This window comes from Dipodomys spectabilis, unplaced genomic scaffold, assembly GCF_019054845.1.
Source record: "Dipodomys spectabilis isolate Male_0828 unplaced genomic scaffold, ASM1905484v1 ptg000157l, whole genome shotgun sequence".
Lineage (NCBI taxonomy): Eukaryota > Metazoa > Chordata > Mammalia > Rodentia > Heteromyidae > Dipodomys > Dipodomys spectabilis.
The window spans coordinates 20,321,704-20,347,874 of NW_024870834.1; the positions used below are offsets into that span (position 1 = coordinate 20,321,704).

Consider the following 26,171-nt stretch of genomic DNA (forward strand, 5'->3'; position numbering starts at 1 on the left):
GTTTGAGGTAGGAGGCATTTTTTTTTTTTTAACTTCGAAACTCAAGCAAATCACAAATGGAAAAGTAGCTTGGGGAGTTATCAATATACAGAGAAGAGTCCCTTCAAGAAAGGAAACAAGCACTAATAAGTACATCAGTGCATCTTTAGCATTCAGGTTTGCAACCATTGGTTAATTTGCCCAGTCTCATGATTTTCCTAAGGTGTCTCTGTTTTCTTGTGTTATGGGGCGTTTTTGGTGCTCAGGATTGAATTGAAGATCACTGCTGAACCAGTGAGCACCACCTCAGCCGCAGCCTCCACCCTCTCCTCCCCATTGTTTTTACTAGTAAATTCCAAGTGATATTCATGTGTCTTCTTGCCCTCCATTTTAGGACTATTTGACAGTGTAACTGCTGAATATAAAAGAAGCATATGCTCCTATCAATATACAGTGTAGTATTAAAGTGCTATACATTAAATTATTTGGCAAAACACACATCTGGTCTCTTGGTCTCTCCATAAACTCAGCTTACATTATTTATCATCTCATACTATTCTGAACCAAGATCCTCTGCTCTTACACCCCAAAAGTTTTCCACCCTCAAGCTTTACATACATGTTATACCATTCTCTTTTCCATCTATTTGGAAAGACCATCCCAATTCTGTTGTTACGCAAGTTTCAATTTAAGAATTGTAAGACTTTTTTCAAATAAATGTTTACTGTTTCTCACAATAGAATGATTATTCAATTTTAAATACAAGTTAATTTTAAAATCGATTGCATATGACCAATTAACAGTTGTATTAAGTCTCCAGTAGTTCCAGAATATCTGATACAAATATCACCTATTAGTTTTAATCAGAAAAGTAGCCAGGTATGGTGGTACATTCCTGTATATCTCTAATTCCAGCACCTGGAATTAATCCCAGCACTCCTGCTAAAGTAGAATCATAAGTTCAAGGTCAGCCTGGACTGCATGGCAAGAGCTTGTCCCAAAAGCAAAACAAAAAGAAGAAGAAATAATGTTGAAAGTAATCACGTTAAATATAGTGTGCATATGTGAAATATTTAGATAAAACAGAATTATGTGACCAAACAGCTTAATGATTACTAAAAAATCATTAAGAACTGTTTATATTCTTAAATTTTAAGGCATAGCTCAAGTGGAAGAGCACCAACTGTCCTTGAGAGAAAAAGCCCAGTGACCTGATGCTCTGAGTTTAGCCCCCATACCATCTCGAAAAGAAGAAAACCTGAAAAATGTTATTTCCTTGATGAAGATGTACATAGATTATAAAGAAGCATCTTCTGAAATGCAGACTATCTGCTTTCCAATGTTACCTCCTGTCATCATGGATTGGAATGCAGCTGAAAATTAAAAAAAACAAAAAACAAAAATCAGGTTATCTGAAAAGAAAAATGTCACCAACATTTTTATCAGAAAGTCAGACAAAATTATTTTGAACGATTTTTTTCAACAATATTAATTTATACATAAAAAGCTTATAAAAAGGAAGCCCCACATGGTGGCACATGCATGTAATTCTAGTATTCTAAAGGCTGAGGCAAGATGATTCTGAGTTAGCAATTACCAGGTGAGTTCAAGGGTAACCTAGGATATATAGTAAATATGTCTCAAAAGCCAGAGGAAGTAGAGGAGGGAAGTCTGTCATAAAAGAAACACAACTGTTAAAAAGTCATCTGGGTACCAGTGACAGAGGCTTGTAATCCTAGCTTTTCAGGAAGCTGATATCTGAGAATCACTGTTTGAAGCCAGACTGACCAGGAAAATCCATCAGAGTCTTACCTCCAATTAACCAGCTTTTTGAAGCTGAAGTAGAGGAGTGGTTCAAGCAGTAGAGTTCTAGCCTTAAGTGTAAAAGCTAAGGGACAATGCTTGGACCCTGAGGTCAAGCCCTAGTATTGGCATTAAAAAATAAATAAAAATAAAAAACACATGGGCTATGGATATAGTCTAGTGATAGAGTACTGGTGTAGCATGTGCATGGCCATGAGTTTTACCTCCAGCAACATAAAAACAAAAAGAGAAAAATGAGCATGAGTTTGAGCTCCAACACCACAAAATAAATATAAAGAGAAAAAATAATCCTGGGTATAATTCAGTGGTAGAACCAGTATTTAGTATGCAAGAGGCCAAAGGTTCAATTTCTAGAACCAAGAAAAAAGGAAAACAAACTCATCTGACAGCATTAAAGGAATGAGCACGTATGTATAATCTACATTTATCTTACCTCCCATGTTTTCCAATCCATTTATCACAGTCTCTTTGATCTATAAATAAAAATAGCTAGATTTAGTACTCCTATGTTTTTACTTAGCAATTCCCACTTTTTTTTTTTTTTTTTTTTTTTTTTTAAAATATAATTTTATTGTTATTATTTTTTTATTGTGAAAATACCGGACAGAGGGGTTACAATTAAATGGGCAAGATAATAAGTACATTTCTTTTTTTTTTTTTTTTTTTTTTTTATTTTTTCCTCCCTCCCTCCTTGCTTCTCCAAAGCCCGCTCAGTGACCCCCTCGGGGCTGGGCTGAATTCCCACTTTTGTAAAAGGCAACATACTATTTAGAATTTTCCATCTAAAACTACTTATTTCTATGGATAACCCAGAAATGTTTCTTGTTGATATTTTTCCAACAAAATTTTATATGCCCATTGTCTAACACTCAGTTATTAACAGATCACAAGCTATATATTTGTTTAAAAAAAAATTCAGCCAGGCACCAGTGGCTCACCCTTAATTCTAGCAACCCAGAGGACTAAGACCTGAGGATCATGGTTCAAAGCTAGCCTGGGCAGGAAAGTCAGTAAGAGTCTTAATTTCCAATTAGCCACTAAAAAGCTATGGCTCAAGAGGGAGAGCACTGGCTCAAGAACATCCTAGAAGCTGGGGGCTGGTGGCTATGCCTGTAATCCTAACTACTCAGGGATCAGGAGGTTGGAAGCCAGCCCTAGCAGGAAAGTGGGGCTTGAACTCTGGACCTGTGCACTGTCCCTCAGCTCTTCAGCTCAAGGCGAATGCTCTACCACTTGAGCCACAGCAGCACTTCCTGTTTTCTAGTGGTTAATTGGAGATAAGACTTTCCTGCCCAGGCTGGCTTTGAACTGAGATCCTCAGATCTCAGCCTCCTGAGTAGCTGGAAGTACAAGCATGAGCCACTGGCGCCCGGCTGTGAGACTCTTATCTCCAATTAATCACAGAAAAAGCCAGAAGTGGTACTGTGGCTCAAGTGCTAGCTTTGAGCAAAAGGAGCCCAGAGATAACACCCAGGCCCAAAATTCAAACCCCAGGACCAGCCAAAACAAAAAACAAACAAACAAAAAAACACTCAAGAGGATGAACAAAATGACTCATACCTTTAATCCAACAAGGATCTTAGTTCAAGCCAGAACCCTTTTCAACAAATAGTTTCCAACTTATGATCCCATGTATTTCAGGAAATGTAGATAGAAGGATCCAAGTCCAGGCTGGCCCAAAGACAAAAACTGGGATAGTCTATGTAAAAAAATAACCTAAAGCAAAAGGGCCGATGTGTGGCTTAGTAGCTCAAAGCCCTGATTTGAACCTCAGCCCAAATCCTCCAGAAAAAGAACATCTAAGGAGCTTAGTAATTTGTCCTGTGACCCTTCAGCACAATGTTCTTTTTGCAGGCCCAGTGGGGAATGACATATTTCACTAGCAAGCCACAATTATGGAACCTAATGATTCCCCATATCAAGGTGGTGTATTTAACAATTCACTTTCCTATATACTACCCCTGCACACCACCTAAGGTCACATTTATCAGCCAAATATTATCAGTAATGGCAGCATTTGTCTTGATATTCTAAGGTCACAGTGGTCTCTTCTTTTGTATTTCTAGTTCTTTTACCCATTTGTATACTACTATGTGAAATAAACCCAACCACCTCCCTAGTGCCAGAGAAGAGATTGCACAGAGCTATAAAACAGAGTATCTCAGGAATGGACTTAGAAGCATGCCATGTGATGCTACCTTAAATTCAGAATAATCTGCATTATAGCTAGAATAAACTTTAAATTACTTTTATTGATTTTTTTTTCTTTTTTTTGATGGTTATGGGGCTTGAACTCTGGGCCTGGGTGCTGTCCCTGAGCAATTCAGCCGCAGTGCCACTTCTACTTCCAGCTTTCTCTGTGATTAATTGGATTTAAGTCTCACAGCCTTTCCTAACTTTGAATGTTGATACTCAAATCTCAGCCACCTGAGTAGCTAGGATTACAGGCAGGAGCCACCAGTGCATGGCTAGCAGGTTTTCTTTTTTTTTTTTTTGTCAATTTGGGGCTTGAACTCTGGGCCTGGGCACTCTCCTTGCGCTTTTCAGCGCAAAGCTAGCTCTCTACCACTTGAGCCACAGCACCACTTCCAGTTTTCTAGTGGTTAATTGGAGATAAGAGACTCACAGACTGTTCCTGCCCAGGATGGCTTTGAACCTCGATCCTCAGATCTCAGCTTCTTGAGTAGCTAGATTACAGGCGTAAGCCACTGGCTAGCAGGTTTTCTTTTTTTTTTTTAATGGAAAAGAGGCAAGAAAGCATTTATTAAAACTTTACCATGTGTGTATGCTAGCTAACTTTATAAACAGCACTTTAAAATTCCGACTGAATACTTCATTTTTGTTCTGTAAGAGTCTAGTTAGATTAGGTAAAATTCATTACAGGAATTACTGAAGTTTTAATACCATGCTATAACTAAACCTAGGAACTGTTTTTCTGGTGAGGTAAAATGAGGAAATTTCACACTTTCTTCCAAGCAAAATGAAAATATTCAGTTGATGGTAAAAATCGTAATTCCGGGTTTGTAAACTAGCATACCAGGCAAGGCGAATTCCCCCAGCTTCATCTGGGAATGTCCCAATCATCAAGCTGTAGCTTGATAGTACTTGTATCTTCCTCCAAATCTTTTTTCTCATCCAAACGGCCAGAGAGAAGGACGAAAGAGAACTTGGTCATTTCTTGCCTTTCCACTTGTCCTTGTCCTTGCCTTTACCTTTACCTTTCACATCCTTGACATCATCTTTCTCTTTCTTAGGCAGTTTGAAACTGCCAATTTCCCTCTGTACCACTGTGCCTCGCCACCAGGCCTGGAGCTTTATGATGCTCTTCAGTTCCAAGTCATCCTGTTCAATCGTCTTCCGAGTCTTCTCCTTTTCTATACGATCTTCCATAATGACTTGCTCATACTCCCTTATCATCTTTGCCAGTTCCTGAAGGTGTGCCAAGTCAGTGGCCTTTGCAGTCTGGAGAGCAGTTAATTGATTCTGTTTCATTTCTTTGTCTTTAGCAGGTTTTCTTAATTAGCAGGTTATAGTCATCTGGGAGGTAGTTTTATTTAGTATATACTTCTTTGAAGAATTTTTCACAACGAAGGAAATATATGCTACAGTAAATTCAAATAATATAAAAGTATACCAACTACCAAAAAGAATAATAGTGATGAAGAACAGTTTTACCTTTAACTTTCCTTCTTTAAACCACTGACTCAGCTGTAGAATGCCAGGCTCAAACTTATCCTTGTAATTTAACACCAGAAATCTTTCCCTTTAGTAAGAAAAAGATAATCATCAGAGAACACAATAGAAGTGAGAACCCAAAATCAAATATTCCTGCCTCTAATATCTGTTAATCCTTAAAATATTAAGATTTAGTCATACCAACTCTGCTCAGTTAAGTTTTAGATATAGTTACAAGTTTAAGTATAATAAACCTCTGCTGTTTATGTCTGTCTAGCAACTACAACCCTATTTAGCAACAGCATTACACATTTTCCTTAGGAGACACCACCTTCTTAAGACCTAACCCAGGAAAGTCAAAGCCCATAAAGCATTAGTTTTCTGAAAGCTAGGTAACTACAAGTTACCCATTGCACCAGTTTAAAAGTATATATTTTCAAGTTTTATTAAATAAGGAAAAACTAAGTGCAGAACGGTACATTTCATATACATGTAAGATAATTAAACCCCATTTAATGTGGTAATAAGAGCAAAGGAAAAGAACACACACCTTGTGATGTTTCTTTCCTTTTGTATTGCCTCTATGGCAGGGGGCAGAGGGGGAGGATAAGGCACATCTTTATTGTACTGGGAAATCTGACCACACAGGATGACGTGGCTGTTCTGATTCATCTGTACAGAGAACAATGGAATATTATACATAAAATAAATGCCTTCCCTAACAACTGATTTAATTGTTGCCTCAACAAAAGCCTCCTTGACCTCTATATTTAAACCTTTATTGCCAACTAACTGGGTTTGTTTTAAAGAGTTACCCATTTTATGGGATTTGTTTGTTTGTTATTGTCAGTCTTAGGTCTTGAACTCTGGGCCCGGGGGCTGTCTCTCAGCACTTCAGCTCAAGGCTAGCACTCTACCACTTGAGCCACAGTGCCACTTGCAGTTTTCTGGTGATTAATTGGAGATAAGAGTCTCATGGACTTTCCTGCCTGGGCTGGCTTTGAACCGTGATTCTCAGATCTCAGCCTCTTGAATAGCTAGGATTACAGGTGTGGGCCACCTGGGGCCCAGCTCATTTTATGGTTTTTGTTTGTTTGTTTTTTGGTGGTGGTGGTGGTCCTGGTGCTTGAACTCTGGGCCTGGACGCTGTCCCTCAGCTCTTCAGCTCAAGGCAAGTGCTCTACCACTTGAGCCACAGCGCCACTTCCAGTTTTCTGGTGGTTTATTGGAGATAAGAGTTTCACAGACTTTTTTGCCCAGTCTGGCTTTGGGCCACAATCCTTAAATCTCAGCCTCCTGAGTAGCTAGGATTAAGGCATGAGCCACCAGTGCTCAGCTCATTTTATAGTTTTAAGAGTTTTAATTAACTAAAAATAAGTCCATTCCAAAATAATATAAAGGCAAATTAAAGTATGTAGTCAGCAAAATAATTACATTAGTTGTCAGTGTTGTTGCTATTTTTATTAGTGGAGTGGTTATTTTTTTATTTAAATAATTTGATCTTAATTGCAGACAATTTACACATAGTAAAGGTCTATCTATTAATAGTTCATTGGTGTTTTATACCATTATCAATAAAATACATAAGTATGTACAATCATATACCTACTCAAACTAGAGGCCATGGCTATGAGACTCATGATAAGTTAGGTCAGAACTTCCACCATTTCAGGGGCTGGGAAGGTAGCTCAGTGGTAGAGTGCATGCCTTGCAAGCATGAGGCCCTGGATTCGATTCCTCAGCACCACATAAACAGAAAAAGCCGGAAGTGGCACTGTGGCTCCAGTGGTAGAGCGCTAGCCTTGAGCTGAAGAGCTGAGGGACAGCGCCCAGACCCAGAGTTCAGGCCCCATGACCGGCAAAAAAAAAAAAAAAGAACTTCCACCATTTCAAAAACACAGCCCTAAGTTTTAACAGAAAACTATTTTTTTTTTTTTCTGTCATGGGGCTTGAACTCTGGGCTTGGGCACTGTCCTTGCGCTCTTCAGTTCAAGGCTAGCACTCAACCACTTGAGCCACAGCGCCACTTGTGGTTTTCTAGTGATTTATTGGAGATAAGAGTCTCACAGACTTTCCTGCCTGGGCTGGCTTTGAACTGTGACTCTCAGATCTCAGCCTCCTGAGTAGCTAGGATTACAGGCGTGAGCCACTGGTGCCCGGCCACAAAAATAATTTGAAGGTGAAAATGTAATATTACTAGGCAAGACCTAAACCTGGAGTTTAGAGTGCAAATCTGAAAGCAAATGAAAATTGGTCTCAGCAAGCTCTCCTGTGTCACTTCAATACAAACATTATTATATTGTCACTTAAATAAACTCTATAATTTTAGGTCCCCCCCCCAGGATCATTTAAAAAAGACAACACAAGTAAAATGCATACTCAAATTTGTAACAAATACAAGCCAGAAAACCACCTGACTTATCACTGTATCACTTATGTCACCACCAACATTGTCAAAGTAAACATCCACTCCAGCTGGACACGATTCTTTGAGTTGTTCTGCCATATTCCCTCTTTTATAATTAATTGCAGCATCAAAGCCCAGTTCTGAGGTCAAAAGGACGCATTTCTCAGGTGTTCCACAAATTCCCACCACTCTGGAACAGCCCAGCAAGCGGCCAATCTAAGGGGGAAATTTTTGAAAACTAAATGGCTTTATATATTTTTATATTTAAATGTTTAAATGTAAAAGTACACAGGGTATTACAAATAAATGAGTAATCATCACAATTTAGGTTAGATTACACTGCTATATTAGCTATATGAAATTTGAAACCCAAAGAACTGAGACATCCTTAAAATTAAAACTGAATAAAAATTTTAAAAATCACAATTTAAATCTGATTTTATAGAATAGACCGAAAATATTGCTGTCTTACAGTTGAATATTTTTCAAGCCTGTGAGGAGCTAAAATCATAGCTAAAGTATAGTGTCAGAGGCTTACCCCTATAATCATAACTACTCAGGAGGCTAAAAAACTGAGGATTACAGTTAAAAGCCACCTAAGAAGAAAAGTCCAAGAGATTCCTTTTGCAGTTAACTAGTTCTGGAGGTAATGTTCAAGTGGTAAAGAATGATCTGTGGGCTGGGAAGGTGGCTCAGTGGTAGAGTGCTTGCCTTGCATGCAGGAGGCCCTGGGTTTGATTCCTCAGCACCACATAAGCAAAAAGAAAAAAGTCGGAAGTGGCGCTGTGGCTCAAGTGGTAGAGTGCTAGCCTAGAGCTGAGGGACAGGGCGCAGGCCCAGAGTTCGGGCCCCACGACCAGACCCAAAAAAAAAAAAAAGAATCATCTGTGAGCAAGCAAGCCAATCAAGAGCATGATTAAGAGGTCCTAAATTCAAGTACCAGTCAAAAAAGGCCTAAATAAAGTATTTTGTTTCAATGATGCCCACCCAGTATTTATAAAATGATGAACTTTGTACAAGTCTATCAAAACATTTACTACATTTCTAGAATTTCATAATGCTTTCTTACTTAAGGATTTCTTACTTGAGAATTTTTTTTTTCTTTTTATGCCAGTACTAGGGTTTGAACTTTAGATTTGTACTCTTGCTTAGCTTTCCAGCTCAAGACTGGCACTCTACCACTTGAGACATAACTCCACTTCTACTTTTTTGGTGGTTAATTGGAGGTAAGACTCTCATGGACTTTTAGCCTGGCTAGCTTCAAATCAAATTTCAAGGATTTTTCTTTTTTCTTTTTCATATTATTATTAAAATTATTAAAATAATTTTTTTTTACTGGTCCTGGGGCTTGAACTCTGGGCTTGGGTGCTGTCTCTGAGCTTCTTTTGGTCTAGGAAAACGCTCTACTACTTGAGCCACAGCACCAATTCCAGCTATTTTGAGTAGTTTATTGGAGTTTCTTGCTTAGGCTGGCCCCGAACCACAACCCTCAGATCTCAGCCTCCTGAGTAGCTAGGATTACAAGTGTGAAATACAAACACCTTGCTATGCAAATAATTTTAAGTAGGTAATAACATTTCTACCAGAAATATGAGAAATAATAGCATAAATTTATTAATTAAAAATTACATAGGTACATCCAAAAATTCCCTTATGGCTACTTAAACAACAACAACAACAAAACTAAATCCTCAAAAATTTACCTGTCCAGCCAAGGATCCACAGGCACCAGCTGCTCCACTGACCACCATTGTCTGATTAGATCCAGCAGTTATATGACCTCTTTCCTGCACTCCAATCAAGGAAGTCAAACCAGGCATACCTATAGCTCCAAGAAAATACGAAAGATGTCCATTCACAAGTTGTGGTTCTACCTAAAATAAAATACAGAGCTTTTTAACAATATTAGAAATTCCTATTTAAGACAGCAAAGCCTGATACCCAGTGGCTCATGCCTGTAATCCTAAATTACGCAGGAGGCTAAGGAAGTCCATGAGACCTCTTATCGCCCATTAACCACAAAAATTAAAGAAGGCCAGAAACAGAGCTGTGGCTTTAAATGATAGAGTTAGCCTGGTACAGGGACAGCACCCAGGCCGAGCGTTCAAGCTCCAGGACCAACAACAACAACAAAAATATATTCTACCTATTATGGATTGGATCAGGTTCCCTATCCCAAGTTCTTACATATATCTCTGCCAGGTGCTAGTGTCTCATGCCTGTAATCCTAGGTACTTAGAGAGGCTGAGATCTGAAGATCACAGTTTGAAGCCAGCACAGGCAAGAAAGTCAGTGAGACTCTTAGCTCCAATTAATCAGAGAAAAAGCCAGAAGTGGCCCTGTGGCCCAAGTAGTGGAGCAGAAGCTTCGAGCAAAAAGGAGCTAAAGCACAGCACCCAGGCCCAGAGTTTAAGCCCCAGGACTGGCCAAACAAACAAAAAACAAAATCACACATCCCAATGTAACTATATTGGAAATAGAGCTTTTAGGGTGACACTTTTAGGTCACAATGGTGCGGCCCTGATCCAATGCTTTTGTGCCCTTAGAAAAAGAAGCAGGCATAACATAGAAAACATACTCAGCCAGCCTGTGGTGATTTGTTATGACAGCCCAGACTAATAACTCATTATAATCCAACAGTAAGCCATTCTTTAGTCTTGTTAAAATTCCAATCTATTTATAAAGAGTAAAAAAAATCCAAAAGACAAAAAATCAATAGTCTGTTTATGTTAACAACTTTAAAAATAATTCCTGCATTAAAAATAAAAACTATCCTTTCTTGTTAGTTCCTTATGTGTGTCAAAAGAAAGGAAATGCTTAATGGAAAAACACTAAGCAAAGTTGGAAGGCTTTTAAATTTCTGAGCAATTCCAAAGCAACCAGGACGAGGAACAATGGCACATCTGTAGTGCCAGCTACACAGGAGACCAACACAAGAAAACTGTATGAGCCCAAGAATTCAAGACTGGCCTAGGCAACAGTCTTGAGAACCTCATCTCCAAAGAAAGAGAGAGAGAGAGAGAGGAAGAGAGAGAGAGGGAGAGGGAGGGAGGGGAAGAGAGGAAGAAGGAAGGAAGGAAGGAAGGAAAGAAGGAAGGAAGGAAGGAAAGGAAAGGAAAGGAAAGAAAGGAAGGAAAGAGAAAACCCTCCAACTCCAACAGTTTACATTACTGATGCTTATAATAACAAAAGTGGCCAGGAATATAATCCCAGCTATTAGAAGACTGAAGCAGGAAAGTCTCAATTATACTGGCTTCACTAGTAAATAATATTACATACATGAAATATTTCTGTGTACTATCAACTTTCCAGTGAATCTGTTACCTTTATTCATGTACCGGATTTAACTAATAGCCATTGAAAATTACTGCCAGCTTGCCAGCTGTGGTATAACAATTCTATAATCCTAGGAGTTGGCAGACTACACACAGGAGAAATTTAAGGCCAGCCTGGGCTAGATAGTGAGTTCCAGGCCAGTTTGAACTATATAGTTAGACCCTATCTTAAAACCAACCTGAAAAACTAATGAATACAAACTTATTTTATTTTGTTATGATACTGAACTAAAAATAAACTGATTTACTGATTAATTTCAGATCTGCTAAATTTTAACCAAAATTATTCAATTTCTTAAAAAGACTAACTCTTCAAACACATGGCAGTCCATGGGCATATTAAGAGAGGCAAAGATTTTTGTTATTGTTGTGTTCTACCACTCTGGAACTGAACCACAGAGCCTGGATGCCAAGCACAGAGCCTTAGGTGTACCTAGGCAAATGCAGTATACAAAGCAGTTCTTGATTACAATTAGTATTTTTTTGTCAGTTGTGGGGCTTGAACTCTGGGCCTGGATGCTGTCCCTCCACTCTTCAGCTCAAAACAAGTGCTCTACCACTTGAGCCATAGCACCACTTCCAGTTTTCTGATGGTTAATTGGAAATAAGAGTCATGGACTTTCCTGCCCATACTGGCTTTGAACCACAATCCTCAGATCTTAGCCTCCTGAGTAGCTAGAATTACAGGTGTGAGCCACCAGTGCTCGGCTTGGTTACAATTATTAATAGAAAGGTAGTAGTAGTCCAGTAGTGGAACAGGCAGTTGATGAGAAAACATCTATCTTTTCAAGCTACAATAGTTTTTGTGCAAGGTCAGCCTGGACTACACAGTGAGTTACAGTTCAGTTTGAGCTATATAGTGAGACTCTATCTCAAAAAACCAGAGGCCTAAATCAGAGCTGGTGGTTCATGCATGTAATTCTAGCTATTCAGGAGGCCAAGATCTGAGGATCAAGATCAAGATCTGAAACCAGCCTGGGCAGGAAAGATTGTGAGACTCTTATCTCTAGTTAACCACACACACAAAAAGCTGGAAGGATAGCTGTGACTCAAGTGTTAATAGTACCATACTTGAGCAAAAAAGCTAAGGGACAGCACCCAGGCCCTGAGTCCAAGACCTAGTACCCACATACATTCACACACATACACACACATTTGTATTATTAATATTTTTCTAGACAGACACCAGTGGCTCATGTTGGTAATCCTCGCTACTCAGGAGGCTGAGATCTATGGATCACAGTTCAAAGCCTGGACAGGAAAGTCTGTAAGACTCCTATCTCCAATAAACAACTCAGAAAAAGCCAGAAGTGGCACTGTGGCTCAAGTGGTAGAGCGCTAGCCTTGAGCACAAAAGATCAGGGAAAGTGCCCAGGCTCTGAATTCAAGCCTCAGGACTGGCAAAATTAAGTAATTAAATAAATAAAATTAATTTGAAAATATTTTATAAAATTTGAGTCACATTTTATCATGGCACTTATCTTCATATCTACTTGTAGCTATTATTTTTTATTTTGCATATTAAGAAACATGAAATTACATAAAATATTTCCTTATTATACCTCAATTAGATTTAATTATATAAAACTGCCATTTGGGGCAGGTTAAAGCATATTTGGTAATTTCATATGATTCAACCTGAGTTGAACTGAACTCAAGATTCTGACAGGAGATGAAATTTCAATTACAAAGCCAATGAATTTCTGTGGCTATTTCTCAGGAATTTTTGTTTGTTTGTTTGTCGGTCATGGGGCTTAAACTCTGGGCCTGAGCGTTATCCCTCAGCTCTTCAGCTCAAGGCAAGTGCTCTACCACTTGAGCCATAGCACCACTTCCAATTTTCTGGTGGTTTATTGGAGATAAGAGTCTTACAGATTTTTTTGCCCAGGCTGGCTGTGAACTGTGATCCTCAGATCTCAGCCTCCTGAGTAGCTAGGATTACAGACGTGAGCCACTGGTGCCCGGCTTCAGGAAATTTGTTAATATATATAAGGAATTACCACTTTTATAATATATTTTGGATGCTTAGCTCACGTTTTGCACATATAGTTTGAGAAATAAATGAAATATAGACGATGATACCGTTTCTGGTAATCTATGAACTCTTACATAAAGTTAGAGTAGAAAAAGTGGGAAGGAAGGTAGCTAAAAGAAAATCATATAAATGTAGAAAATAAGAATTACAAATGTGAAAAAGATAAGATCGATTTATATTATACATCACCTTTTCAAGGCCATCCCCATCTAAAATAGCTTTAGTTTGCCAGGGCCAATAAAAAGAAGTCACAACATTGCCTTTGGTTAAGTTTGTGTGCTTGCTTTCTTCTACAATTCCAATACCACCACCATCTACCACCTGAGACAGCTGCCAAGGCGCTAAATAATCACTGCCAGTGTCTTCATTCATCTTACAACGCTGAAAAAAGAAAGCATTAATTTTGTTAGCTAACACAGTTTATTAATTTTTCTCAGTTGGTAAAAGAAAAGTATAAGTCAAACAAATAGAAATAAAATTTATTTCCCTTTCCATTATTTTTTTCTGGAAAAAAAGGTATCTATAACTACTAAAGAATTATAATTATGCCAAGGGCCACACGTCGTAATCTTAGCTACTCAGGAGGCTGAGATCTGAGGTTCAAAAAGCCAGCCTGGGTAGGAAAATCTGTGAGACCCTTATCTCTAATTTAACTATCAAAAACCAAAGTAGAGGTGTAGTTCAAATGCAACCTTAGGGTACAAAAAGTAAGGGAGAAGTAAGGTGCAGGTTTCCCATGCCTGTAATCCTAGCTGCTCAGGAGACTGAGATCTGAGGATAGCAGTTTGAAGCCAGCCCAGCTTGGAAATTACCTGAGATTCTTATCTCCAATAAAATACTCAGAAAAAGCTGGAAGTGATACAGTGGCCCTGAGTTCAAGACCCAGGACCAAGCTGTGCGCCAGTGGCTCACGCCCTGTAATCCTAGCTACTCAGGAGACTGAGATCTGAGGATCATGGTTCAAAGCCAGCCCAGGCAGGAAAGACTGTGAGACTCCTATCTCCAATACAACACTAGAAAACCGGAAGTGGAGCTGTGGCTCAAGTGGTAGAGAGCTCGCCTTGAGTTGAAGAGCTCAGGGACAACGCCCAAGCCCAGAGTTCAAACCCCGCGACCAACCCAAAAAAAAAAAAAAAAAAGGCCCAGGACCACCACCAACAACAACAAAACTTAGGACAGAGTTCAAGCCCCAGGACTGGCACAGAAAAAAAAAAAAGTAAGGGAGGTGCTAGGCCCTGAGTTCAAGCTTCAGTACCCCCACAAACAAACAACAATAACAAAAACAGATACACAGACCAATGGAACAGAATAGAGAGCCTAGAAATAAATCCACAAATTTACACTGATTTTCAATAATGATGCTAGGAACATATAATGGCAAAAAGACAGTCTCTTTAATCACACAGCTCAAAATGGGCTATAAGACTAAAATATTATAACTAAAACTGTAAGACTCAAAAGAAAACCGCAACTAAATCTTCATTATCCAGGGGGAGGCACAGACATTTTTTGTTGTTGTTGGTCATTCGGTTTGAACTCAGGGCTTGAATTCTATTCCTGAGCACTTTTGCTCAAGGCTAGTGCTCTACCAGCTTTCTGGTAGTTAACTGGAGATAAGAGTTTCATGGACTTTCCTTCCCTGGCTGGCTTTGAAACCTGATCCTAAGATCTCAGCCTCCTGAGGATTACAGGTGTGAGCCACCAGTCCCCAGCTCAAAAACTTCTTAGGTACAAGACCAACAAAAATTTTAAATGACAACAGAAATTAGGTAAGTTGGACTTCTATCAAAATTAACCAATGTGAGTAGTTCCTGAACACTTCGTAGGTTTTGTCGTTTCTGGACGTGATTCCTCGTCAGGGTCCAAGATGCCGCGTGGAAGCCAGAGCCACATCTCCCTTGTGGCCTCACCGGCCAGCCGTGGCCCTCAGATGAGAGCTACACCCAGGCCAGCTCCTGCAGCCCAACCTCCAAGGGCAGCCCCAGCATCTGCTATGGGCTCTCCTGCAGCCACTCCCCAGCAGCCTGGGCTAATGGCCCAGCTGGCGTCCACAGCTGCTGATGTAGCTGTGGGCTCTGCCGTTGGGCACACACTGAGCCATGCCATCACTGGCGGCTTCAGTGGAGCTAGTAATGCTGAGCCTGCCAGGCCGGGCATCACTTATCAGGAGCCCAGGGAACTCAGCTGGTGCAGCAGCAGCAGCAGCAGCTTAGTGGGCCATGCGCCTATGAAATAAAGCAGTTTTTGGAGTGTGCCCAGAACCAGGGTGATTTTAAGCTCTGTGAGGGCTTCAATGAGGTGCTGAAGCAGTGCAGAATTGTAAATGGACTAGTTTAACCATGAAGTTCAAGCTGAAGAAATGGAAAATCACCTCTGATAACCAAGTTAATTTAACATGGAAATGTAATTGGTAGTGACACTATAGAGTATAAAACTGTAAGTTAACTTCTTGTTGTTAATTGCATAGTTGCCTCAGAGTGGCCATGGAAGAGGGTATTGTGACTCTTAATACAGGTTCACTGAGATGGTATAGAGTTGGGGCTAACAGGTGTTTGTGTGGCCTTCATTGTTCTGATGTCATTTTGAGTTAATTAGAATAAACTGATTTCTTCCAAAAAAATTAACAAATGTTGTGCTTCAAAAGACACACAATGTCTTTTCAAGAATACAAAGACAATTGAATTAGAGAAAATATGTACAGGTCATATGTCACATCAAATGCATTTATCTAAACCAGAATACCAGTGGCTCACATCTATAATCCTAGCTACAGGAAGCTGAGATGTAAGGATCTGGGTTTGAAGCCAGCCTGGTCAGAAGGTCTATGAGACTCCAATAAACCACCAAAGAAATAAACTGCTTTGGTGAATAGCAACTTCTTTGTACAATTATATAAAGATAATAAAATATTTAAAAACAAAACTACTAAAGCTCAAAGCTGGAAATGGAGCTGGGGCTAAAGTGGGAGAGCCCTAGCTTTAAGCAAACAGTTCAGGGACAGTGCCTAGCCCCTGAGTTCAAGCATATGCATACACACGCATACACACACACACACACACACACACACACACACACACATACACACACACACACCCATACACACACACACAGAGAATACATATTTAGAATATGTAAAGAACTCTTTCAACTCAATAATAAAGATGTAATTCAGTGTTTTAAATGCTTAACAAATATGAATAGAAATTTCCTTCAAAGAAGATAAACAAGCCAGGCGCCGGTGACTCACACCTGTAATCCTAGCTACTCAGGAAACTGAGATCTGAGGATCATGGTTCAAAGCCAGCCCGGGCAGGAAAGTTCGTGAGACTCTTATCTCCAATAAACCCGTTAGAAAACCGGAAGTGGTGCTGTGGCTCAAGTGGTAGAGCGCTCACCTTGAGCTGAAGAGCCAAGGACAGTGCCCAAGCCCAGAGTTCAAGCCCCACAACCGACAAAAAAAAAAAAAAAAGATATACAAATGGCTATAAGTACATACAAATGTACTCAAAATTAACCATCAAAGAAATATAAAACAAAGCCACAATGAGATACCACTTTTACATCAGCTAGAGTGGCAATAACCAAAATGAATGACATATGTTAATAAGGTTGTGGAGAAACAAACTCTCACTCCTGATGGAATGGTTCCCTAAAAAGGTTAAACACAGGGACAAAGAGTGAACAAATGCAGCAGTACTCACTGGATTCTATGTTGAAAATGAACTGTACATCTTATGGGTGAGGACAGGAAGGAAAAACTGGGAGACAGTGAGGGAAGGGGTGATGCTCTCCAAAAAGAAATGTACTCTCATTACCTGATTTATGTAATTGTAACCCCTCTGTACATCAGCTTTATAAGAACAATAAAAAAATTTTAAGGTTAAACAGTTACCATAAGACTTAACAATTGGGGCTGGGAAGGTGGCTCAGTGGTAGAGCGCTTGCTTTGCATGCTCAAGGCCCTGGGTTCGATTCCTCAGCACCACATAAGCAAAAAGCCGGAAGTGGCGCTGTGGCTCAAGTGGTAGAGCGCTAGCCTTGAGCTGAAGAGCTGAGGGACAGCGCCCAGGCCCAGAGTTCAGGCCCCACGACCGGCAAAAAAAAAAAAAAAAAAAGACTTAACAATTTTACTCCTAGGTATAAACCTAGGATAAATAAAAGGTAGTCTAAAAAAAAACTTGTATGTAGCATTTAGGGAGATTATAATGAAACTCGTGGTACTATTGATATATGCTAAAATAGAAAAAAATAGCAAAATATTCATAATAGCCAAACTGGAAATCCCCATGTCTACTAATTGATAAATCAATGATAAAATATTGAATATCCAGATAATGCAAAATAATTCATCAACAAAAAGAACTGATACATTATAGCTTAATTAACTTTGTAAATATTCTACATAAAAGAAGCCAGACACAAAAGGTATATATTGTATGCTTCTACTTAAATGAAATATATAGTACAGGTAAACCTAGGAAAAAATAGTAAGTTAATAGATGTACTGGCATGATGTGCAGGAGAATCTCAAGTTAGGAGCTGCCCTGAGCTACATAGACTCTGTCTCAAAATAAGGAAAGAAACAGGGTTGGGAAAGAGGGCGAAAAAAGAGAAGCAGCAAGCGAGGAATCCCATATACATCGCCTGCCTTAGAACCCAGACCTGTCAGAGGATTTTCAAATATTTTACTACCTCCAAGCTATAAAAGAACCTGGCCAGGGCTGGGAAGATGGCTCAGTGGTAGAGCGCTTGCCTTGCATGCATGAGGCCCTGGGTTCCATTCCTCAGCACCACATAAGCAAAATGAAAAAAAAAAAAGCCGGAAGTGGCGCTGTGGCTCAAGTGGTAGAGCGCTAGCCTTGAGCTGAAGGGCTGAGGGACAGCGCCCAGGCCCAGAGTTCAAGCCCCACGACCGGACCCAAAAAAAAAAAAAAAAAAAAGAACCTGGCCAGCCATTATTTCTAGAAATATAATCCTTTTTATAAATCCATAAATATAATCCATTTTATCAATGTCAGTAAATAAGAATAAAGGCAATCCATAATTCTCAGTAACAAACATATAATTGCCCAAATATGCATCAGTCCTAAACATTACACAATAAAATTCTGATAGGGAAAAAATAATATTTTTCACCAAGTTACAACACCTTTGATTCTTACCATGTAAGGATCCACAGAAAGATAAAGAGTTCTAACTCGCACTTGTCCTTCATTGATGCCCTCTGGTAAAGTGACTTCTTCCATTCGGAAATTCTCTGCTACTGGATTACCATTTTTCCCTAAAATATCAGTCAAAAACATGAATTCAGTTAAACACCAGTGGCTCACGCTTATAATTCTAGCTACTCAGGAGGCTCTGAAGCTCGACTTTCGAAACAAGCCTAGACAGAAAAATCTCCAAAATCCTCTTAATCTCTAACTAACCCAGAAAAAAAGGTCAGCCTTGAAGCATAGATCAAGTGGTAGACTGCTAGCCATGGGTGAAAAACAAGCCAAAGATAAGGTCCTGAGTTCAAGCACATACCAACACACACACACACACACACACACACACACACACACACACGCACACACGCACACACGCATACACGTAGAAATATATCAGCCAAAATAAAATATTAGGTAAGTTATTTCCTCCTTTTAAAAAGCAGATACTTAAATGAACTTTTTTATAGTAAAGTCTTAAAATCTAGGAAATTAAAAATTTTAACATATAAGGAAAAGGTATAAGGAAATGTCATCACTAAATATTTGCTTTATGTTTAACAGAAACAAACTTGCTGGTCAAAAAATAATCAAATTTCTAAGGTGAGACATGAATACAAAGATCTTAATTGATGGGCATGGTGATACAAAACTCCAAGCTACTCAGGAGTAGGAAAATAAAAAAATCCAAGGTTGCTCGGACAATAAAAGTAAGCCCCTATCTGAAAAGTAACTAAAGCAGAGCACTTACCTAGCAAGCATAAAGCCCTGAGGTACCACTAAAAATAAATAAATATATCTTAACCTAATTACTCACTCCATTAAAACTGAGGTCAGAAAAGTTGAACAACTTTTTCTGGACACAGTAGTGGGTGCAGCAAAACCAAGGTATCAGTGGCCTCAAACTTCTCAGACCCCAAACCCCTTATCTAAGTTTTTATGATTCAAGAAATTGTCAGCACTGGGGGCTGGGAAGTTGGCTCAGTGGTAGAGCGCTTGCCTTGCATGCCTGAGGCCCTGGGCTCGATTCCTCAGCACCACATAAGCAAAAGGAAAAAAGCTGGAAGTGGTGCTGTGGCTCAAGTGGTAGAGCGCTAGCCTTGAGCTGAAGGGCTGAGGGACAGCGCCCAGGCCCAGAGTTCAAGCCCCACGACCGGACCCAAAAAAAAAAAAAAAAAAAAGAAATTGTCAGCACTGATATAAGTCAGTGTATTTTACATAAAACAGAAAAGCAAATTTTAAAAATCAACAATACATACTATAAAGAAAAATTCATGCATATTAGTAATAAAATCTTCCAAGCATATCAACAAATGGCATTACATTGTTTAGTTTCTTCTGACATATTTACTAGTCTTAATATCGTACTACTTTAATTTACCACATTGATTCATGAGCTTTCTTTTATTAGCTTACATTATGGGAAATTTCATTGTTCATTTCCACAGTTATGATATATTCCAATCAATCTCACCCTGTCTATCACTCTCCCTTTTCCTCTTTCCTCAAAATAACTTTCAATAAGTTTCATTGTTCTAATTTTTGTTGTTGTTTTTGTTTTTTTGCCAGTCCTAGAGCTTGAACTTGCGGCCTGGGCACTGTCCCTGAGCTTATTTTGCTAAAGGCTAGCACTCTACCACTTGAGCTACAGTGCTACTTCCAGCCTTTTCTGTTTATGTGGTACTGAGGAATTGAACCCAAGGCTTCATGCATGCTAGACAAGTACTCTACCACTAAGCCACAATCCCCACCCTTCACTGTTCTATTTTAATAGTTGTCAACAACCTACTTCTATATTCATCCCTTTCATTTTCTTCTTGTTAGCCCAAACCCTTCTCACTACTACTGAGCCTCTAACAGAGCTCATTTCTCTTTCCCCATACCTTCCAACCTCTATTAATCAACTGTTTTCATTGAAGTTCTTCATGTTGTCATATATAATTGCAATGTATCTCGATATGCATCCCCTATCCTTTTTCCTTCCTTCTCCCCTTCTCCTAAATAGCCCCTTAGATTCATGTTCTCTATGAATCCATATATATTTAATTATATGGATGGATTTATATATATATGTAATCATATTAATTTTTACCTTTTTATTCACTGAAAATTATTAAAGACTGAAGTTGTTCACTAACCATTGACAAATACATACCAGGTCGGGAATTCAATACCACTCTTTGTACAATCATCACTCTGTGCAGCAGTGTCACAAATTTCAATATAAAATAATCCCTATAAATAAAAAAATTAAATCACTAGAAAGATCTGCAGTATTTAATCATTTAAAACAAAAAAGAAGTCCAATTGTGCTTCTGAAGAAGAAAAAATTATGTTTAGGATCCAAAAAGGATATACCACCCTGTACAAGTCTGCCTCCTAAGGCAAAGAGAAGAAAACTAAATGTAGTTAGAATCTTGAGCTAGTAGGAATAAGTTCCCTGAAGGCTGAATGAATCGAAATGGTTTTGCCTCAGATAATTCAAGGACATTCATCTTCACACCATTTTGACTCAGCATCCTACTACAAGTTTGATTAAAAGAAAAACATGATATATTCCTCTAGAGCTAGTCAGTTGATCCAGTAACAAAATAAAATGATTAACCGGGGATCAGGATATAGCTCAGTAGTAGACCTCTTGCCTAACATATATAAGGGCCTGGATTCAATCCCAAGCACCACCACAATCTCCAGAAAATTAAAAAGTTTACATGAACTGAGTGCCTGTGACTCACATTTGTAATCTGAGATCTGAGGATTGCAGTTCAAAGCCAGCTCAGGCAGGAAAGTCTGTGAGACTCTTCTCTGAGATCTGAGGATTGCAGTTCAAAGCCAGCTCAGGTAGGAAAGTCTGTGAGACTCTTCTCTCCAATACACTACTCAGAAAACCGGAAGTGGTGCAGGGGCTCAAGTGGTAGAGCACTAGCCTTGAGCTGAAGAGCTGAGGGACAGCGCCCAGGCCCAGAGTTCAAGCTCCATGGCCAACAACAACAAAAAGTTTACTTGAGCTATAACTAAACTTTGAGAGCTTGTCTGAAGATTCTACCAGGGGAGAGCTGCTACTAGCATATCCTTGACTGAAGAATAGTCCTTCTGTATGGGGAATGGTCACCCACAGCTTCAGGAAGGAAATAGGGGACAGGTATCTAGCCTACTCAACCCTGGTGAACAATGGAATGACAGATGTCAAAGCCAGATTGCCTTCCCATCTACTATAACTAAATTTTAAAGGATGTTTTATTCACTCATTAAAATAGAAATGGGGCTGGGAAGGTGGCTCAGTGGTAGAGCGCTTGTCTTGCATGCATGAGGCCCTGGGTTTGATTCCTCAGCACCACATAAGCATAAAGAAAAAAGCTGGAAGTGATGCTGTAGCTCAAGTGGTAGAGCGCTAGCCTTGAGCTGAAGAGCTGAGGGACAGCGCCCAGGCCCAGAGTTCAGGCCCCATGACTGGACCCCCCCCCCCCTCCGAAAAAAAAAAAAGAGTCTCATGGCCTGTCCTGCTCGAGCTGGCTTTGAACTGTGATCCTCAAATCTCAGCCTCCTAAGTAGCTGGGATTATAGGCATGAGCCACCTTGCCCAGCCAGAGGACTTGGTTGTAGAGTGCTTGCCTTGCATGCATGAGGCCCTGGGTTCGATTCCTCAGCACCATATAAACAGAAAAGGCCATTAGTGGCACTGTGGCTCAAGTGGTAGAGCCCTAGCCTTGAGCTAAAGAGCTGAGGGACAGTGTCCAGGCCCAGAGTTCAGCCCCATGACTGACAAAAAAAGAAAAAAGAAACGAATACATTTTATTGTTTCCCTTTTTTTTTTTGTCAGTTGTGGGGCTGTCCCTCAGCTCTTTAGCTCAAGGCTAGCGTTCTACCACTTGAGCTACAGTGCCACTTCTGGTTTTCTGGTGGTTTATTGGAGATAAGAGTTTCATGGCCTAGGGGTGCTGGGAAGGTGGCTCAGTGGTAGAGCACTTGCCTTGCATGCATGAGGCCCTGGGTTCAATTCCTCAGCACCACATAAGCAAAAAGAAAAAATCTGGAAGTGGCACTGTGGCTCAAGTGGTAGAGTGCTAGCCTTGAGCTGAAGAGCTGAGGGATAGCGCCCAGGCCCAGAGTTCAGGCCCCACGACCGGACCCAAAAAAAAAAAAAAAAGAGTTTCATGGCCTTTCCTACCCGGGCTAGCTTTGAATCTGGATCCTCGGATCTCAGCCTCCTGAGTAGCTAGGATTACAGGTGTGAGCCACCAGCACCTGGCTTGTTTCGATATTTTTTTTTTTTTGGTGGCACATTACATTGAATCTCCCATCCTTATTTCATACCATTGCTTTGTCTCTTCACTCTTTTGTCTCTAAGATATCGTCTGATTGCTTCCTCATAGTATCATTTATCTTGTTCTTTCTTCCTCCCTTACTTGACACTGGTGGATTCTAAAGGTGATATAAGTACATAGATAAGATTTTTTTTTCAAGTAATCTACTATATTGCCCAGGCAGATTCTGTCTTCTGCACTCAAGTGATATTCTTGCCTAAGCTGCTGCTTCTTTTTTTGGGGGGTAGGGTGGGGGGAGGGGGGAGGGTCAGTCATGAGTCTTGAACTCTGAGCTTGGGCACTGTCCCTGAGCTCTTCAGCTCAAGGCTACCTCTCTACCACCTGAGCCACAGCACCACTTCCAGTATTCTGGTGGTTAATTGGAGATAAGAGTCTCACAGACTTTCCTGCCTAGACTGGCTTTGAACTAAGATCCTCAGATCTCAGCCTCCTGAGTAGCTAGGATTCACAGGCATGAACTACTGGTGTCCAGCTTTGCCTTAGCTTCTTGATTAGCTAGGATTATAAGTATGCTATCACACCCATCTGCTGAGAAATTTTCTTTTTTTTTTTTTTTTTTGTCGGTCGTGGGGCTGGAACTCCGGGCCTGGGCGCTGTCCCTCAGCTCTTCAGCTCAAGGCGAGCGCTCTACCACTTGAGCTACAGTGCCACTTCCGGTTTTCTGGTGGTTTATTGGAGATAGGAGTCTCACGGTCTCTCCTGCCCGGGCTGGCTTTGAACCGTGATCCTCAGATCTCAGCCTCCTGAGTAGCTAGGATTACAGGCATGAGCCACCAGCGCCCGGCTCGCAGAGAAATTTTCTATTGAATCACCATATGGAAAAATTACCTCAACAGTAAAGAGCAAAGTTTACCCAAAGTTGGTTCAAACTGTCTTTAAATGGTGAAAATATCTTTCAATTATAAGCCAGGTGCCAGTGGGTCACACCTGGGCAGAATCCTAGCTGCTCAGGAGGCTGAGATCTGAAGATCACTGTTCAAAGCCAGCCTGGGCAGAAAAGTCCCTGTGAGACTTATCTCCAATTAACCACCAGAAAACCAGAAATGGCTTAACGTAGTAGAGGGGTAGGCTTGAACAAAATAGTTCAGGAACAGCACCCAAGCCTTGAGTTTAAGCCCCTTCACACACACACACACAAATTCAAATTGGCTGGGAAGGTGGCTCAGTGGTAGAGAGCTTGCCTTGCATGCATGAGGCCCTGGGTTCCATTCCTCAACACCACATAAGCAGAAAAGGCCATAAGTGGCACTGTGGCTCAAGTGGTAGAGTGCTAGTCTAGAGCCGAAGGGCTGAGGGACAGCGCCCAGGCCCAGAGTTCAGGCCCCATGACCAACAACAACAACAACAAAAATTCAAATTAAGTTTAATATTTGTCCTTTTTCTAATTTCAATGTTATGTTCTATTTTAAAGTATGCACAATCCTAGCATTAACCTATAATCCTGGCAGTGGAGAGGCTGAGGGAGAAGAATCATGAGTTTGAGGACAACCTGGGCTACAGAGTAAAGCCTTGGCTCAAAATACCAAGAGCTGGGAATGTAGCTCAATAGTAGAATACTTTCCTCGCTCTGAGTTTGATCCCAGCAACAAAAATAAGTAAGATTTGTGTATTGTAGAATTTGTCAAAACATTGCTTCGCAGTATGAAAATACACTATTATAGTTATCTCCCTCTGCATTAAAAAAGTGCCAAATACAATTAATGAATGCAAGATTACTTGTGTGATATCCCTTAAGACAACAAACATTAAAAATAGAAACTTCATTTAGTCACACGATTAGCATTTAAAATAAGGTACACCAAATTCAAGATCTCAAGGAAATGAGGGAGAAACTCAGCAAATCCAATCTGCCTGAGTACTATTTCAAAATAATGCCAAAACAGTGCCAAGCAACTGTAAAATTCGCTTTGATGCCAGTCACGAGTGTCTTATGTTGCAATTTAAGCAAGATCATTTACGAACAGAGGATGTGTGCTGGTTCTAACCAAGTGGAATCTTGGAAAAGTTCCGTCTCTCAGCTTGTTTCCCTAGTTTTCCTAGGTGCTGCAAAACAGGGCTTGAAGAATTTTATTATCGTGTTTAACTACAACTCCTGGTCCAAACACCCACAAGAGGTTAATATCTCTGCTTTACAGTGTAGGAAGCGAAGGTCCAAAGTCAGGTAATTTGCCCCAGGTGGAACAAGGCTAGAATTCGGACTCTCAACAGATTTTGAAATATGAATTTTCTCCTATGTGGGGCTGGAAGGAAAACACATCAAGATTCACACTTGCAGAGCCAGACGAGTGCTCTCCCTCTGACCTGCACCCCAAGACCTTTGAGTAGACGCGCTTCTCCGTCCTTGCTGGGTTCAGTGGGTCGGTCACGAGGGTCCGCCCGCTGCCCGCCGCCCGCTGCCCGGGCCTGACCGCGCTCTCCCCGCAGCCCAGCCCTCCTCCAGAGCGCCCCATTACCCACTGCTCCTATGGAAACTAATCACCCGTAGCTGAACCCCACAACGTCCAACTAAGAGAATGAAGCCTCCGGCCAGCGCTGTGCAAGGATTCCAGTCCGCGCCCCGATCGATCCATGGTGTCAGCGTCCAGAGACGCCGCCAGCACCGTTTTATCCCAACTGGAGGTCGCTTGCCCCTCACAGTTCTTAATAAAACCCCTTCTCCTGCATTCCCGATCCTGGCGTCCCAGGCAATACCGCCAGCGCCCCGCCGGGAGCTCCGGGAGGCAGCGCGCGGGCGCTCCGGATGCCCCCCCGGCGAGGACCCGCCGCGCTCACCGCGAGCCTCACCGCGCGCGCCCGCCACAGGCGGCTTCCAGGGCCCGACCGTCCGTGCCCCCCCGTCCCGCACCTTCCCACAGCGGAGGGGGGCTCGCGAGATTTGACGAGACCAGACTACGACCTTGCCTTCTGGCCACACTGCGCAGGCGCAAGATTACTCTGCCCCACCCCCCATCCCACCCCAGACACACAGACACACACACACCGACACACACAGACACACATACATACACACATACATACATACATACATACATAAATCAGGGGCGGGATTTAAAGTTTTGAGAGGACTCCAGCCCCACTGTCCTCGCGGGGACCGGGAGGGAAGGGGGGCCGGGACCCCACTTCGAAGGATTACAAACTAACTGGGACTGGTGTCCTGTGAATTCCCTGCCTTCCGGTCCAAAGAGTAAACTGTTCGACCTTGACCAGAAAATTCACATCCGTCATCTGTCAGTCCTTGAAGGGCTGTGTCTGTGCCAGTACTGAGGTTGAACGCAGGACCCTATCTCCCGCCCCTCTCCCCCTCCCCCCCTCCCGCCGTGGGGCCTGAACTCTGGACCTGGGCGCTGTCCCTCAGCTCTTCAGCTCAAGGCTAGCACTCTACCA

The 26,171-nt window shown here is 41.0% G+C and overlaps 1 protein-coding gene and 2 pseudogenes across 3 annotated transcripts; 2 read left to right on the top strand and 1 right to left on the bottom strand.

The window, feature by feature from the left end:
- Nucleotides 1-3: 3 nt before the first annotated feature.
- On the bottom strand, nt 4-25,637 carry Ptgr2 (prostaglandin reductase 2). Of its 3 annotated transcripts, none has more exons than XM_042692462.1 (10): nt 25,572-25,637; nt 20,618-20,697; nt 18,418-18,536; nt 13,445-13,636; nt 9,589-9,759; nt 7,892-8,101; nt 6,029-6,150; nt 5,479-5,566; nt 2,237-2,276; nt 4-1,352 (listed from the first exon to the last, which is right to left on the bottom strand). In XM_042692462.1, exons 2-10 carry the CDS (start codon nt 20,652-20,654, stop codon nt 1,276-1,278), a joined length of 1,056 nt encoding a protein of 351 aa, XP_042548396.1. In that variant the 5' UTR covers nt 20,655-20,697; nt 25,572-25,637; the 3' UTR covers nt 4-1,275. The 3 variants fall into 3 exon arrangements, with proteins under 3 accessions (XP_042548396.1, XP_042548398.1, XP_042548397.1); XM_042692464.1 differs by lacking the exon at nt 25,572-25,637 and adding an exon at nt 25,416-25,436 and having other exon boundaries at nt 20,618-20,698; XM_042692463.1 differs by lacking the exon at nt 25,572-25,637 and adding an exon at nt 25,241-25,316.
- On the top strand, nt 2,910-3,995 carry LOC122118846 (annotated as a pseudogene).
- On the top strand, nt 15,087-15,860 carry LOC122118627 (annotated as a pseudogene).
- Nucleotides 25,638-26,171: the final 534 nt, after the last annotated feature.

Excerpts from the sequence above, each read along its gene's own strand:
- Ptgr2 (XM_042692462.1), bottom strand. The coding sequence starts at position 20,654 with ATGATTGTACAAAGAGTGGTATTGAATTCCCGACCTG. Across the intron at positions 6,151-7,891 it reads GTGATACAGTGATAAGTCAG|ATGAATCAGAACAGCCACGT; the intron begins GTGGTTTTCTGG and ends TTCTCTGTACAG. Across the intron at positions 1,353-2,236 it reads TGGATTGGAAAACATGGGAG|CTGCATTCCAATCCATGATG; the intron begins GTAAGATAAATG and ends TTTAATTTTCAG.